This window comes from Squalius cephalus (assembly GCF_949319135.1).
Source record: "Squalius cephalus genome assembly, chromosome: 23".
Taxonomy (NCBI): Eukaryota; Metazoa; Chordata; class Actinopteri; order Cypriniformes; family Leuciscidae; genus Squalius; species Squalius cephalus.
The window spans coordinates 19,817,783-19,831,795 of NC_137144.1; the positions used below are offsets into that span (position 1 = coordinate 19,817,783).

The 14,013-nt window shown below is 37.6% G+C and overlaps 1 protein-coding gene across 1 annotated transcript; it reads right to left on the bottom strand.

Annotated features, from left to right (window-relative positions):
* Positions 1 to 7,184: 7,184 nt before the first annotated feature.
* On the bottom strand, positions 7,185 to 11,622 carry LOC307151348 (olfactomedin-4-like). Its single transcript, XM_079859327.1, has 5 exons — positions 11,464 to 11,622; positions 11,197 to 11,319; positions 10,883 to 11,101; positions 8,954 to 9,104; positions 7,185 to 8,885 (listed from the first exon to the last, which is right to left on the bottom strand). The coding sequence occupies exons 1-5, from the start codon at positions 11,518 to 11,520 to the stop codon at positions 8,056 to 8,058; spliced, it is 1,380 nt and encodes a 459-aa protein (XP_079715453.1). The 5' UTR covers positions 11,521 to 11,622; the 3' UTR covers positions 7,185 to 8,055.
* Between the last annotated feature and the right edge of the window lie 2,391 nt (positions 11,623 to 14,013).

Sequence of the window (14,013 nt, forward strand, 5' to 3'; positions counted from 1 at the left end):
TTCAGCTTATTACAACCCGAGTTCAAGTCCTGGTTCGTCAAACTTTCTTGATACTATACTGTCCTATCATAATAAAAGGCAAAAAAATATATTCTTTAAACTGATGTAAGTTAAGCTCCATCCACACACAAAAATAAAATCAGCATTTTTTAAGTCATTACATCAACACCTCTCACAATGGGAGTGGGGGAACGGATTCCGACAGCTGTTTTTTTTGCCGTCGGATTCTGTTCCCCCTGTGTTTCTTACACACTGAGGTTCTGATATTGATCAAATTGATGCTGTTTTAGCTCCATGCACACACAGAATAGAATAAGCTTATTTTAAGCCGATACATCAACATCTCTCATCATTGGGGTGGGGGAACGGATTTCGACAGCTGAACTATTTGCCGTCGGATTCTGTTCCCCCTATGTTTCTTACACAATGCGGTTCTAATATTTATCACATTGCAGCTAGTTATGTGGACCAATAGCCTAGTGGTCAGTGCACTCTGTACTGTAGTTCATTGATTTTCAGCTTATTGCGACCCGAGTTCAAGTCCCAGTTCGTCAAACTTTCTTGATACTATACTGTCCTATCATAATAAAAGGCAAAAAAATATATTCTTTAAACTGATGCAAGTTAAGCTCCATCCACACAAAAAATAGAATCAGCATTTTTCAAGCCATTATATCAACACCTCTCATAATGGGAGTGGGGGAACGGATTCCGACAGCTGTTTTTTTTGCCGTCGGATTCTGTTCCCCCCATATTTCTGACACACTGAGGTTCTAATATTTATCAAATTGATGCTGTTTAAGCTCCATCCACACACCGAATAGAATAAGCATATTTTAAGCCGATACATAAACATCTCTCATCATTGGGGTGGGGGAACGGATTTCGACAGCTGAACTATTTGCCATCGGATTCTGTTCCCCCTATGTTTCTTACACAATGCGGTTCTAATATTTATCACATTGCAGCTGGCTACGTGATCCAATAGCCTAGTGGTCAGTGCACTCTGTACTGTAATTCATTGATTTTCAGCTTATTGCGAATCGAGTTCAAGTCCCAGTTCGTCAAACTTTCTTGATACTATACTGTCCAATCATAATAAAAGGCAAAAAAATATATTCTTTAAACTGATGCAAGTTAAGCTCCATCCACACACAAAAAATAGAATCAGCATTTTTTAAGCCATTATATCAACACCTCTCATAATGGGAGTGGGGGAACGGATTCCGACAGCTGTTTTTCTTGCCGTCGGATTCTGTTCCCCCCATATTTCTGACACACTGAGGTTCTAATATTTATCAAATTGATGCTGTTTAAGCTCCATGCACACGCAGAATAGAATAAGCATATTTTAAGCCGATACATAAACATCTCTCATCATTGGGGTGGGGGAACGGATTTCGACAGCTGAACTATTTGCAGTCGGATTCTGTTCCCCCCATATTTCTGACAAACTGAGGTTCTGATATTTATCAAATTGATGCTGTTTAAGCTCCATCCACACACCGAATAGAATAAGCATATTTTAAGCCGATACATAAACATCTCTCATCATTGGGGTGGGGGAACGGATTTGCGACAGCTGAACTATTTGCCATCGGATTCTGTTCCCCCTATGTTTCTTACACAATGCGGTTCTAATATTTATCACATTGCAGCTGTCTATGTGATCCAATAGCCTAGTGGTCAGTGCACGTTGTACTGTAATTCATTGATTTTCAGCTTATTGCGACCCGAGTTCAAGTCCCAGTTCGTCAAACTTTCTTGATACTATACTGTCCAATCATAATAAAAGGCAAAAAAATATATTCTTTAAACTGATGCAATGTAAGCTTCATCCACACACAAAAAATAGAATCAGCATTTTTTAAGCCATTATATCAACACCTCTCATAATGGGAGTGGGGGAACGGATTCCGACAGCTGTTTTTTTTGCCGTCGGATTCTGTTCCCCCCATATTTCTGACACACTGAGGTTCTAATATTTATCAAATTGATGCTGTTTAAGCTCCATCCACACACCGAATAGAATAAGCATATTTTAAGCCGATACATAAACATCTCTCATCATTGGGGTGGGGGAACGGATTTCGACAGCTGAACTATTTGCCGTCGGATTCTGTTCCCCCTATGTTTCTTACACAATGCAGTTCTAATATTTATCACATTGCAGCTAATTACGTGATCCAATAGCCTAGTGGTCAGTGCACTCTCTTCTGGCATTTATTGATTTTCAGCTTATTGCAACCCGAGTTCAAGTCCCGGTTTGTCAAACTTTCTTGATACTATACTGTCCTATCATAATAAAAGGCAAAATAATATATTCTTTAAACTGATGCAAGTTAAGCTCCATCCACACACAAAAATAAAATCAGCATTTTTTAAGTCATTACATCAGGGGTGCCCAACCCTGCTCCTGCCGATCGACTGTCCTGCACAGTTCATCTCCAACCCTAATCAAACACACCTGCCTTTAATTTTCAAGCGATCCTGAAGACGCTAATTGGTTGCTTCAGGTGTGTTTGATTAGGGTTGGAGATAAACTGTGCAGGACAGTCGATCGGCAGGACCAGGGTTGGGCACCCCTGCATTACATCAACACCTCTCATAATGGGAGTGGGGGAACGGATTCCGACAGCTGGTTTTTTTTGCCGTCGGATTCTGTTCCCCCCATATTTCTGACACACTGAGGTTCTAATATTTATCAAATTGATACTGTTTAAGCTCCATCCACACACCGAATAGAATAAGCATATTTTAAGCCGATACATAAACATCTCTCATCATTGGGGTGGGGGAACGGATTTCGACAGCTGAACTATTTGCTGTAGGATTCTGTTCCCCCTATGTTTCTTACACAATGCGGTTCTAATATTTATCACATTGCAGCTAGTTATGTGATCCAATAGCCTAGTGGTCAGTGCACTCTATTCTGGCATTTGTTGATTTTCAGCTTATTGCAATCCGAGTTTAAGTCCCGGTTTGTCAAACTTTCTTGATACTATACTGTCCTATCATAATAAAAGGCAAACAAATATATTCTTTAAACTGATGCAAGTTAAGCTCCATCCACACACAAAAATAAAATCAGCATTTTTTAAGTCATTACATCAACACCTCTCATAATGGGAGTGGGGGAACGGATTCCGACAGCTGTTTTTTTGCCGTCGGATTCTGTTCCCCTTGTATTTCTTACACACTGAGGTTCTGATATTTATCAAATTGATGCTGTTTAAGCTCCATGCACACACAGAATAGAATAAGCTTATTTTAAGCCGATACATCAACATCTCTAATCATTGGGGTGGGGGAACGGATTTCGACAGCTGAATTATTTGCCGTCGGATTCTGTTCCCCCTATGTTTATTACACAATGCGGTTCTAATATTTATCACATTGCAGCTAATTACGTGATCCAATAGCCTAGTGGTCAGTGCACTCTACTCTGGCATTTTTGGATTTTCAGCTTATTGCAACCCGAGTTCAAGTCCTGGTTCGTCAAACTTTCTTGATACTATACTGTCCTATCATAATAAAAGGCAAAAAAATATATTCTTTAAACTGATGTAAGTTAAGCTCCATCCACACACAAAAATAAAATCAGCATATTTTAAGTCATTACATCAACACCTCTCACAATGGGAGTGGGGGAACGGATTCCGACAGCAGTTTTTTTGCCGTCGGATTCTGTTCCCCCTGTGTTTCTTACACACTGAGGTTCTGATATTTATCAAATTGATGCTGTTTTAGCTCCATGCACACACAGATTAGAATAAGCTTATTTTAAGCCGATACATCAACATCTCTCATCTTTGATGTGGGGGAACGGATTTCGACAGCTGAACTATTTGCCGTCAGATTCTGTTCCCCCTATGTTTCTTACACAATGCGGTTCTAATATTTATCACATTGCAGCTAGTTATGTGGGCCAATAGCCTAGTGGTCAGTGCACTCTGTACTGTAATTCATTGATTTTCAGCTTATTGCGACCCAAGTTCAAGTCCCAGTTCGTCAAACTTTCTTGATACTATACTGTCCTATCATAATAAAAGGCAAAAAAATATATTCTTTAAACTGATGCAAGTTAAGCTCCATCCACACACAAAAAATAGAATCAGCATTTTTCAAGCCATTATATCAACACCTCTCATAATGGGAGTGGGGGAACGGATTCCGACAGCTGTTTTTTTTGCCGTCGGATTCTGTTCCCCCCATATTTCTGACACACTGAGGTTCTGATATTTATCAAATTGATGCTGTTTAAGCTCCATGCACACACAGAATAGAATAAGCTTATTTTAAGCCGATACATCAACATCTCTCATCATTGGGTTGGGGGAACGGATTTCGACAGCTGAATTATTTGCCGTCGGATTCTGTTCCCCCTATGTTTCTTACACAATGTGGTTCTAATATTTATCATATTGCAGCTAATTACATGATCCAATAGCCTAGTGGTCAGTGCACTTTTTTCTAGCATTTGTTGATTTTCAGCTTATTGCAACCCGAGTTCAAGTCCCGGTTTGTCAAACTTTCTTGATACTATACTGTCCTATCATAATAAAAGGCAAAAAAATATATTCTTTAAACTGATGCAAGTTAAGCTCCATCCACACACAAAAAATAGAATCAGCATTTTTCAAGCCATTATATCAACACCTCTCATAATGGGAGTGGGGGAACGGATTCCGACAGCTGTTTTTTTGCCGTCGGATTCTGTTCCCCCCATATTTCTGACACACTGAGGTTCTGATATTTATCAAATTGATGCTGTTTAAGCTCCATGCACACACAGAATAGAATAAGCTTATTTTAAGCCGATACATCAACATCTCTCATCATTGGGTTGGGGGAACGGATTTCGACAGCTGAATTATTTGCCGTCGGATTCTGTTCCCCCTATGTTTCTTACACAATGTGGTTCTAATATTTATCATATTGCAGCTAATTACATGATCCAATAGCCTAGTGGTCAGTGCACTTTTTTCTGGCATTTGTTGATTTTCAGCTTATTGCAACCCGAGTTCAAGTCCTGGTTCGTCAAACTTTCTTGATACTATACTGTCCTATCATAATAAAAGGCAAAAAAATATATTCTTTAAATTGATGCAAGTTAAGATCCATCCACACACAAAAATAAAATCGGCATTTTTTAAGCCATTACATCAACACCTCTCATAATGGGAGTGGGGGAACGGATTCCGACAGCTGTTTTTTTTGCCGTCGGATTCTGTTCCCCCCATATTTCTGACACACTGAGGTTCTAATATTTATCAAATTGATGCTGTTTAAGCTCCATCCACACACCGAATAGAATAAGCATATTTTAAGCCGATACATAAACATCTCTCATCATTGGGGTGGGGGAACGGATTTCGACAGCTGAACTATTTGCCGTCGGATTCTGTTCCCCCTATGTTTCTTACACAATGCGGTTCTAATATCTATCACATTGCAGTTAATTACTTGGTCCAATAGCCTAGTGGTCAGTGCACTCTATTCTGGCATTTGTTGATTTTCAGCTTATTGCGACCCGAGTTCAAGTCCCGGTTCGTCAAACTTTCTTGATACTATACTGTCCTATCATAATAAAAGGCAAAAACATATATTCTTTAAACTGATGCAAGTTAAGCTCCATCCACACTCAAAAATAAAATAAGCATTTTTTAAGCCATTATATCAACACCTCTCATAATGGGAGTGGGGGAACGGATTCCGACAGCTGTTTTTTTTGCCGTCGGATTCTGGTCCCCCCATATTTCTGACACACTGAGGTTCTGATATTTATCAAATTGATGCTGTTTAAGCTCCATGCACACACAGAATAGAATAAGCATATTTTAAGGCGATACATCAACATCTCTCATCATTGGGGTGGGGGAACGGATTTCGACAGCTGAATTATTTGCCGTCGGATTCCGTTCCCCCTATGTTTCTTACACAATGAGGTTCTAATAGCTCTTAGGGTCATTCGGGTACTCAAACCCCTCCACCACGGTAAGGTGGCAGTTCAAGGAGGGGAATTTTACTTTGTAACATGTTAAATAGGAACAATTTTACATTGTAACATGTTAAATAGTAATATGTTTCTTACACAAACTCATCGTTTTGCTTCAGAAGGCCTTTATTAACCCCCCCAGAAGCCATGTGGAGTTTGTTTATGATGGATGGATTCACTTTTTTGAGCTTCAAACTGTTGGTAGCAATTCACTTCCAATATCAAGCTTGGAAGAGCCAGGATATTTTTTAATATAACTCCGAATGTATTCGTCTGTAAGTCATATACACCTATGGCTGGAGGGTAAGTAAATCATGGGGTAATTTTCATTTTAAAGTGAACTACTCCTTTAAAAGATTCCCCCACCCATATGATGAGAGATGTTGATGTAGTGGTTTAATAGATGCTGATTCTATTCTGTGTGTAGATGGAGCTTAAACAGCAACAGTTTAAATATGAATTTTTTGGCGTTGTTGCTGGTTAAACTCCATCCACACAAGGAATAAAATCAGCATCTTTTAAGCCACTACATCAACATCTCTCATCATATGGGTGGGGGAACGGATTCCGACAGCTGAATTGTTTGCTGTCGGATTCTGTTCCCAACATGTTTCTTACTCAAGAATTTTCAAATATTTACATGTATCAAACTGATACCGTCGTATCCAGAAATTACTAGCATGCAACATCGTAGTTATGTTGTCAATTATTAAGTCCTTACTAAAAAAGTATGAATTACTTAACTGGTATGTTGTGAGTTAGGTGGGAGGTGGGAAGGATTTGCTTGCAGGTATGGAGTTCATTCTATGGAGTTCAGTTCACTGTAGTATTGTGAATCTATTATCATGGTAACTTGCTTCTGTAACCACAAAACGCCACTTCATTTTCACTTTGTGTTATTTTTGCATCATTTTTTAATGACTGTGGTACAGTAGCTCCTACCAACTGACTAACTTTATTGTATTAACAAAAGATTGTTTGGGACTGCTATTTAATATGTTCAATTTAAATATACAGTATATATATTTAATAATATATACATTTAGAAATGATGTCAAATTGAGTTGTGGCTTAATGATCATAGGGAAATTTGAGTCCCATGGCCAAACCATTTGAGAAACCTGCTGAAAAATTCAGTATGGATTCCATTCTGTTAGGAGATAGCAGACACAGAGAGAGGTGGATTGGTGACAAAACAGTGCTTTATTGAACAGCAATCACAAACAGGTAAGTGATGATCACAGATGATGGTATATTGTGACTATATCAACAATATTTTGTGCTCTTGACTGCAATGACATATATTTTACTATGTGGACTTTTTGGAATCATCACATGCCTATAGACTAAACACATAATATGCATGTACATGCCATCAATGTTTTCACAGATTCACGTTTTTTTGAAGTTTACACAGATGATAATGGTATCTCTTTCAAAACCTGTTTAAAAAACTTGCACTTTGAAATCTACTTCAAAGTTTGCGTTCTCAGGTCACCACAACGCCATTGTCGTGTAAATGAACAGCCAGAACGCATTAAAGGTTTTCTGTTTTCAGTTGAAAACGGTGTCGTGTAAGTGGCCCCTAAGTTAATAACAATGGAAATGTAATAAATTAAAAACTTACTTAAGCTAGACGAAGACTTTCTTCTAGAGCTTCTGTACAGCAAAAACAATCTTTGTTGCATTAAGTTACTATTATCACTGTAAAGCTGCTTTAAACAATCTGTATTGTCAAAAGCGCTATTTAAATGACATATTTGGCAGTGATTTTGCTGTTGCGAGAGGGATGTTGTTGATGTCTGTTGTATTTTGTAAGGTACTTTTGTATTTTTGATGTTTGTCTGTATTTGTCATTTGGTGTTGGTGATGACTGAAGGGTGTCACAGACACAAAAAATAATTTCCGAAAGGACAATAAACTTAACTTATCTTAACTTAAATAAAGGTGACTTGACTTGCCTTTGTTTCCTTTGCTGCCTTGTTTGTCTCCATAGTTACCCATTTTTGTTTCTATAGCGATTGATTACAAGCTCATTGTTCAAGTTCATTGGAGACTTACTGAAAGATGAGTTTATAAGTTAGAATGTAGGCATCACTGTAGACATACAGCAGATGATCTCTGGGGTCATAGTTTAGAAACTGAATATTAGTCTGCATCTTCTTAATGTGAATTTTCAAATCGTATCGCTCTTCTTTTGTCTTGGTGTCATAAGAGTAAAAGATCTCTTCAGTTTCTTTATCTAGGTAACGAGTAACATAAAGCACACCGCACACCATGAAAGTGTTTGTGACAGTTCTTTTGTGAAGAGAAGTGGACCATGTTTGGTTCAAAACAGGAGGGTTACTAGTCTCAACTTTACTGATCATCACATTTCCAAAGTTGCTTGTGGTTGCGTATATAACATAGACGCCTGATTCATCTGTGGCAAAATCCATATCTGTATAGGCGTATGTTGCGCCGAGGTGTGCGAAAGGAAACTTGTTGTTGTAACCTGTATCTTTAGGTAAAGCAACAGTACTGACAGAACGAGTCGTCATGTTGAACTGACAGACGGAGTATGTGTAGTAACAGTTATAGTAGAGCGCATTGTCGTACATGACCATGTTTGGCCCCTGAATTGTGTTTGTTGTGGGGTTGGAGCTTGATATATAGGTATCTGTTGGTCCTATACCTAATAAAAGAGTACTCAAGGTACTGTACTGGCGGATAAAGTTGCCATAAACATTACTACTTGACAGCACCACCAGCCAGTACTTGTTCTCGTCTCCTGGAGCCGGCTTTGCATCTCGACCCCAAGCACCATAAGTATAGGAGGTGCTGTAGACCGTGAGGGAATATGTTCTAGGTCCCGCCACACTGACCACACGGCCCAGACCACAGCGAGCTAAAAACAGAAGAAAAACTGTGTAATGTACAACTGAAAAATTGGGACTATTGGAGACTTTAGCGTACCTGAGGAAACTGTTGGAGGTGCTGCTGTAGCCTTGAGCTCTTCTTTGCACTGTTCCAGGTTCTTCTTGCTGTTTCTCTCTCTATATTTCTTAATTACTTGCATTTTGTCAAACTTCTCCAACTCCACCATTGTGTCTTTCATATTTTCAAGCTACGAAAGGGTGAAAAATAAGAATTTGGGCAGTTAAAAAACAAGTAAGGAAATAATATAAAAATAAATAAATAAAAAAAAACCAGCAAAAATGCCCCATCATTTATCATCTACATTTAATTAACATTAGTGTCAGATGTGCGTAGTGGAACATTTCCAGGTTTAAGGCAATTTATATTATCATATTTTTATTTAAAAAGTCATTTTCTTTTACATTGTTATCTGACCTCTATTTGAAGATCTACATCATGGTAACACTTTACAATAAGGTTTAGTTTGTTAACATTAGTTAACATGAGCTTACAATGAACAATACTTCTACAGCATTTATAATTCTTTGTAAATGTTAATATTTAGTAATAGATTATATTAGTTAATGCACTGTGAATAACATAATGAATAACATTAACAAAGATTAATAAATGCTTTAAAAATATATTGCTCATTGTTAGTTAATGTTAGATAATGCATTAACTAATGTTAACAGAACAGAATTTATTGTGAAGTTTTACCTATATTATATATTATTTATGATGTTTTTTTAATTTATTTATGAGATTGTTACTTTGAGGTTGTTATGTTTTATGTTATGTGTATTGACTTAAGTTGTATTTCTGTTATTAGGGGTTCAAGCATGAAATGCTGAAACCCTATTGTAATTGTAAGGATTCGTAAAACGCATCGTGCAGGCCAAACCGTAAGGCCTAGAGACGTGAAACCTGGCCAGATGGTAGGCCTCAATTTGGGGACAACCTATCAGAGTATGACCCCGATTGGCCCATAGGTGGCGCTACAGCAACCAAAAGTTCAAAATCGCTCATAACTCTTAGGCCGTTTGACCTAGACTCAAGTGCCTTACACCACTGTGATCCCGGACTCAAGCCGGACAAAATGGCTATCTCCAAATTCGATTTAGGCAGGAAACATTTTCTGCTATGTCACATTTTGTCCAAAACCTACTTTTGCGAACTAGTCCCTGGTTTTTGTCCCGATCGAAACCAGACCAGTCTAGGACAATTCTCTGGACTCTCTAGATCAATAATTATCAAAAAAAAGTTGAACTTTTGCATTTGGGTGGCTGTAACAGGGTCATTTAGAAAAGGGGCGTGGCAAAATACACTAAAAAGCCTATAGATCCCAAATGAAAACTCAAAACTTCACCAAAATTCATGAGCATATGTGTCATAACATGGTGAAGACGCATGCCAAGTTTCATGCAGATCGGACCAAAGGTGGCGCTATAAATGGCAAAAAGCTTCCATTCTTATTAGGGGTTCAAGCATGAAATGCTGTATTGCAATTGTAAGGATTCGTAAAACGCATCGTGCAGGCCAAACCGTAAGGCCTAGAGATGTGAAACCTGGCCAGATGGTAGGCCTCAATTTGGGGACAACCTATCAGAGTATGACCCCGATTGGCCCATAGGTGGCGCTACAGCAACCAAAAGTACAAAATCGCTCATAACTCTTAGGCTGTTTAACCTAGACTCAAGTGCCTTACATCACTGTGATTCGATTTAGGCAGGAACATTTTTCTGCTATGTCGCATTTTGTCCAAAACCTACTTTTGCGAACTAGTCCCTGCTAGCTTAAAAACCTTAAAGGCCTTAATAGCTTGAACCCCGATAAATGCTGCTTGCAGCTTTAATTTACATTTATAATTAAAACTACTTACATGATTTTTATTTTCTGTTTGTGATTATTATTTTAGTGCTTTTTCTTGGCAAGAAAATTTTTCACATTGCAATGGATTTGCACTTTTTTTGTACAGCAAGTCACCTGAGCTGCAGTCTGTACACTGAGACGCTGGTAATTTTGGGTGGTCCTGTTGAGTTTGTCGAGGAGGTCCTGAATCTCGGTGATCTCTAACTCAATGATGCGTAGAGAAACGGCTCCATATAGATTCCTGTCATCCTCCTTTTCTAGCATGATCACGTTTTCCTCCAGCTGCTTGATGCGTTGTTGTAGACCCAGCACAAGTCTGTCTAAGCCTGTCATCTGCAGATATTTATGACATTTTAATTTGATTTAAAACTCAATTGAATTAAAAATAATAAGAGGGGAAAATATGTAATTTAAATATCTTTTTGTACCTTTTCTGAAGTGATGGTCTCAATGCATTGTAAAGCAGTGGTCTCTACTTTTGTTAGTTCGTTCTTAGGAAAAGGAGGATCTAAATTTTTTAGATCGCACACACATTCTTTTCCTCTCACTGACTATGGTGACCAAATGACAGGAAAGTACATAATAAAAGAATAAAAACACTTTCAAACAATAAATGCACCCTACAATATATTAGACACAGTACTTTGAGAAATAAGGTATCAATAGTAATTGTAAAGTGACTTTATTTTTCTTACCTGAGAGAAACTTAGATGAATAATAATCATCAAAATGAATAGATTAGACTGACTCATCTCTAAAGGAAATTAATCTTAAAACCTCAGAATAAACAACTTTGTGTGGCAGCAGCAGAGTTTTAAAGACATATCATTATGGTGAAATATTAAAAGTGAGAGAGACATCTTCATGTCTGTGGGTGGAGGTCATTTGTTGCAACAGAGCTTGCTTTTAATTTCCAACCTTTTCTTAACGTCTAAATGATACTGAAATGAATGAATCGTGGTGAAGATTTGATGGCGAATTTCTCAGTTTCATACTTTGTCACTTAGATCCTTTATTTGTGTAAAGAAATAATGAAATGTGTTTGTTTAAAAATCATGTGAAAAATTACAAATGAAAAAGTAAGAGAGGATGTGTTGTCTTATCTCTGTAGACACATTTGGTAGGTCCATGAGCAAAGTCAAACTGTAATGATTTCTAACTGCGATAAGCTTGAATTGGATTAATCATGAATTGGCAAATGTTTTGCCTCACAAACTCACCACAATGTTGCTTTATACAATGTTTGCAACATCTAGTGTTTTTGTGCAAGTTTGAAGATAGACAAAAAAGGGAACCCAGATGTGCACATGTGCATTCAGGTAAGGAAAGTGTCAGTTATATGTTTATAACTAAACTACCTAACCCTAAATTTAAATATTAATAATAAACATGACATAAATAGGCCTATTCAAAATCAGTGTTGGGTGTAACTCATTAAAAGTAACTTGAGTAACGTAACCAGATTACTTTTTCAAGTAACTAGTAAAGTAACGCATTACTTTTTCAACTTGCAACAAAATATCTGAGTTACTTTTTCATATAAGTAACGCTAGTTACTTTTTCCACATTTATTGACTGACAGCTCTCCTGTCCCCATGTTGAGAGAAATAAAGTGTTGCAAAACGTTTTAAAGCTATATTAAATTACACAAATATACTTTAAGTATTTAATCTCACTTGATTAAGCAATGTCTTTGCTGCTGACCTTCAATGATTTAATTCAACCATACTAATAAGCAAAAATGACTTTAGATTAGATTTCGAAATGAGTGTTGAACTGTTTCCTATTGTTATTTAATCCAGAACAGCAGCAGCTGAAAGGTTTGTTTGAGCTGCTGTACAGGCGTAAATATGCATTTCAACCCTTCAGCCCGAGGCTTATTCATTTCACTTCTGGTGTGAAAGGGCCTTAACATTTGCCAAAAATAGAACTGTTTTTGTTGTTATTAAAAAAACAAAAGAAGCCCAGCCCAGGTGAGAAAAAGTAACGCAAAAGTAATATAACGCATTCCTTTTCATAAAAAGTAACTAAGTAATGTAATTAGTTACTTTTTTGGGAGTAACGCAATACTGTAAGGCATTACTTTTAAAAGTAACTTTCCCAAACACTGTTCAAAATACACAAAAGTATAATGGCCAAATCCAGCTGTTATTATTGTTATATAAAGTAATCGTAGACACCTTGAACTATCCTGCCTCAGGATTCAATTTGAAATATCAGCTTGGAAAGCAGATCAGCGTCACTTGATCACCTTCACAGGTAAGACAACTTTTAAAGGTCCCATTCCATGGATTATTTTTATTATTTTATAATGTTTCCTGGGGTGCCCTTATAATGTTAGTATGTTTTTTAGATCAAAAATTGTTATAATTTAGAAATAAAAGGCATATTTCCTAGCCTGATTTCATTCCCTGGTTTGAACACTCTGTTTGAAGGGGCGTGTCTGCTGTGAGACTTCAGTGTAAACGCCCTCTGCTGTGATTGGCTGACATGCTTGCATATGAAATATCTGGCATTACATGTGGAACTATCTGGAAAACTTTTACTATTACAGCTATTATACGTTTTTACTATTACAGCTATCTGGATTAACGAATCGTGAGAAGTTTTTTAAGTATTTAGATCTATTACCATCACATAAAAGGTTGCAGTGATGAGCATTAAGCAGATAACAGTCTGTTGATCGTGTGAAAGATCTTATCATTGCAACGCAGTTCCTGCACTCTCACTAATGATTTCACCAATGCAAACATGAGGCATATAAATACAGTAAGAGCTTCGTTGTGCAGTGTAACAGCGTCATTGATTTCATAACGAGTTTTGGCAAGAGTCCAGATAAACTCGCGCTGTGTCACCGACTGCAGCTTGGGCGATTGGAAAGGGATTGTTCTTTGATCGCTTTCTGTATATTAATCACAGTTTAAGTAAGATTATTTTCATCCTACTAAGAGAAACGAACGATGTGAAGAGTGATCGCTACTTCCATATTAAATCACTACTTACCGCTTGCTGGAATATAGTTGAAATTGCCCCCTTCGTCAGTATGAAACGCTGAGAGAGGCCTGCTTAATATTATCCCAGGTTAGAAAAACAGTCCGTGGTGAAATGGACAGAGCAAACTAACAACTTCGAATTAAACTTTTGCGGTATCCGATTATAGATAAACATCAACCACGTCTGTTGACATTTCGCCATCAATACGCCTGTGTTCCTGTGGGCGGAGGTTACGGTTCTAGTGACATCAT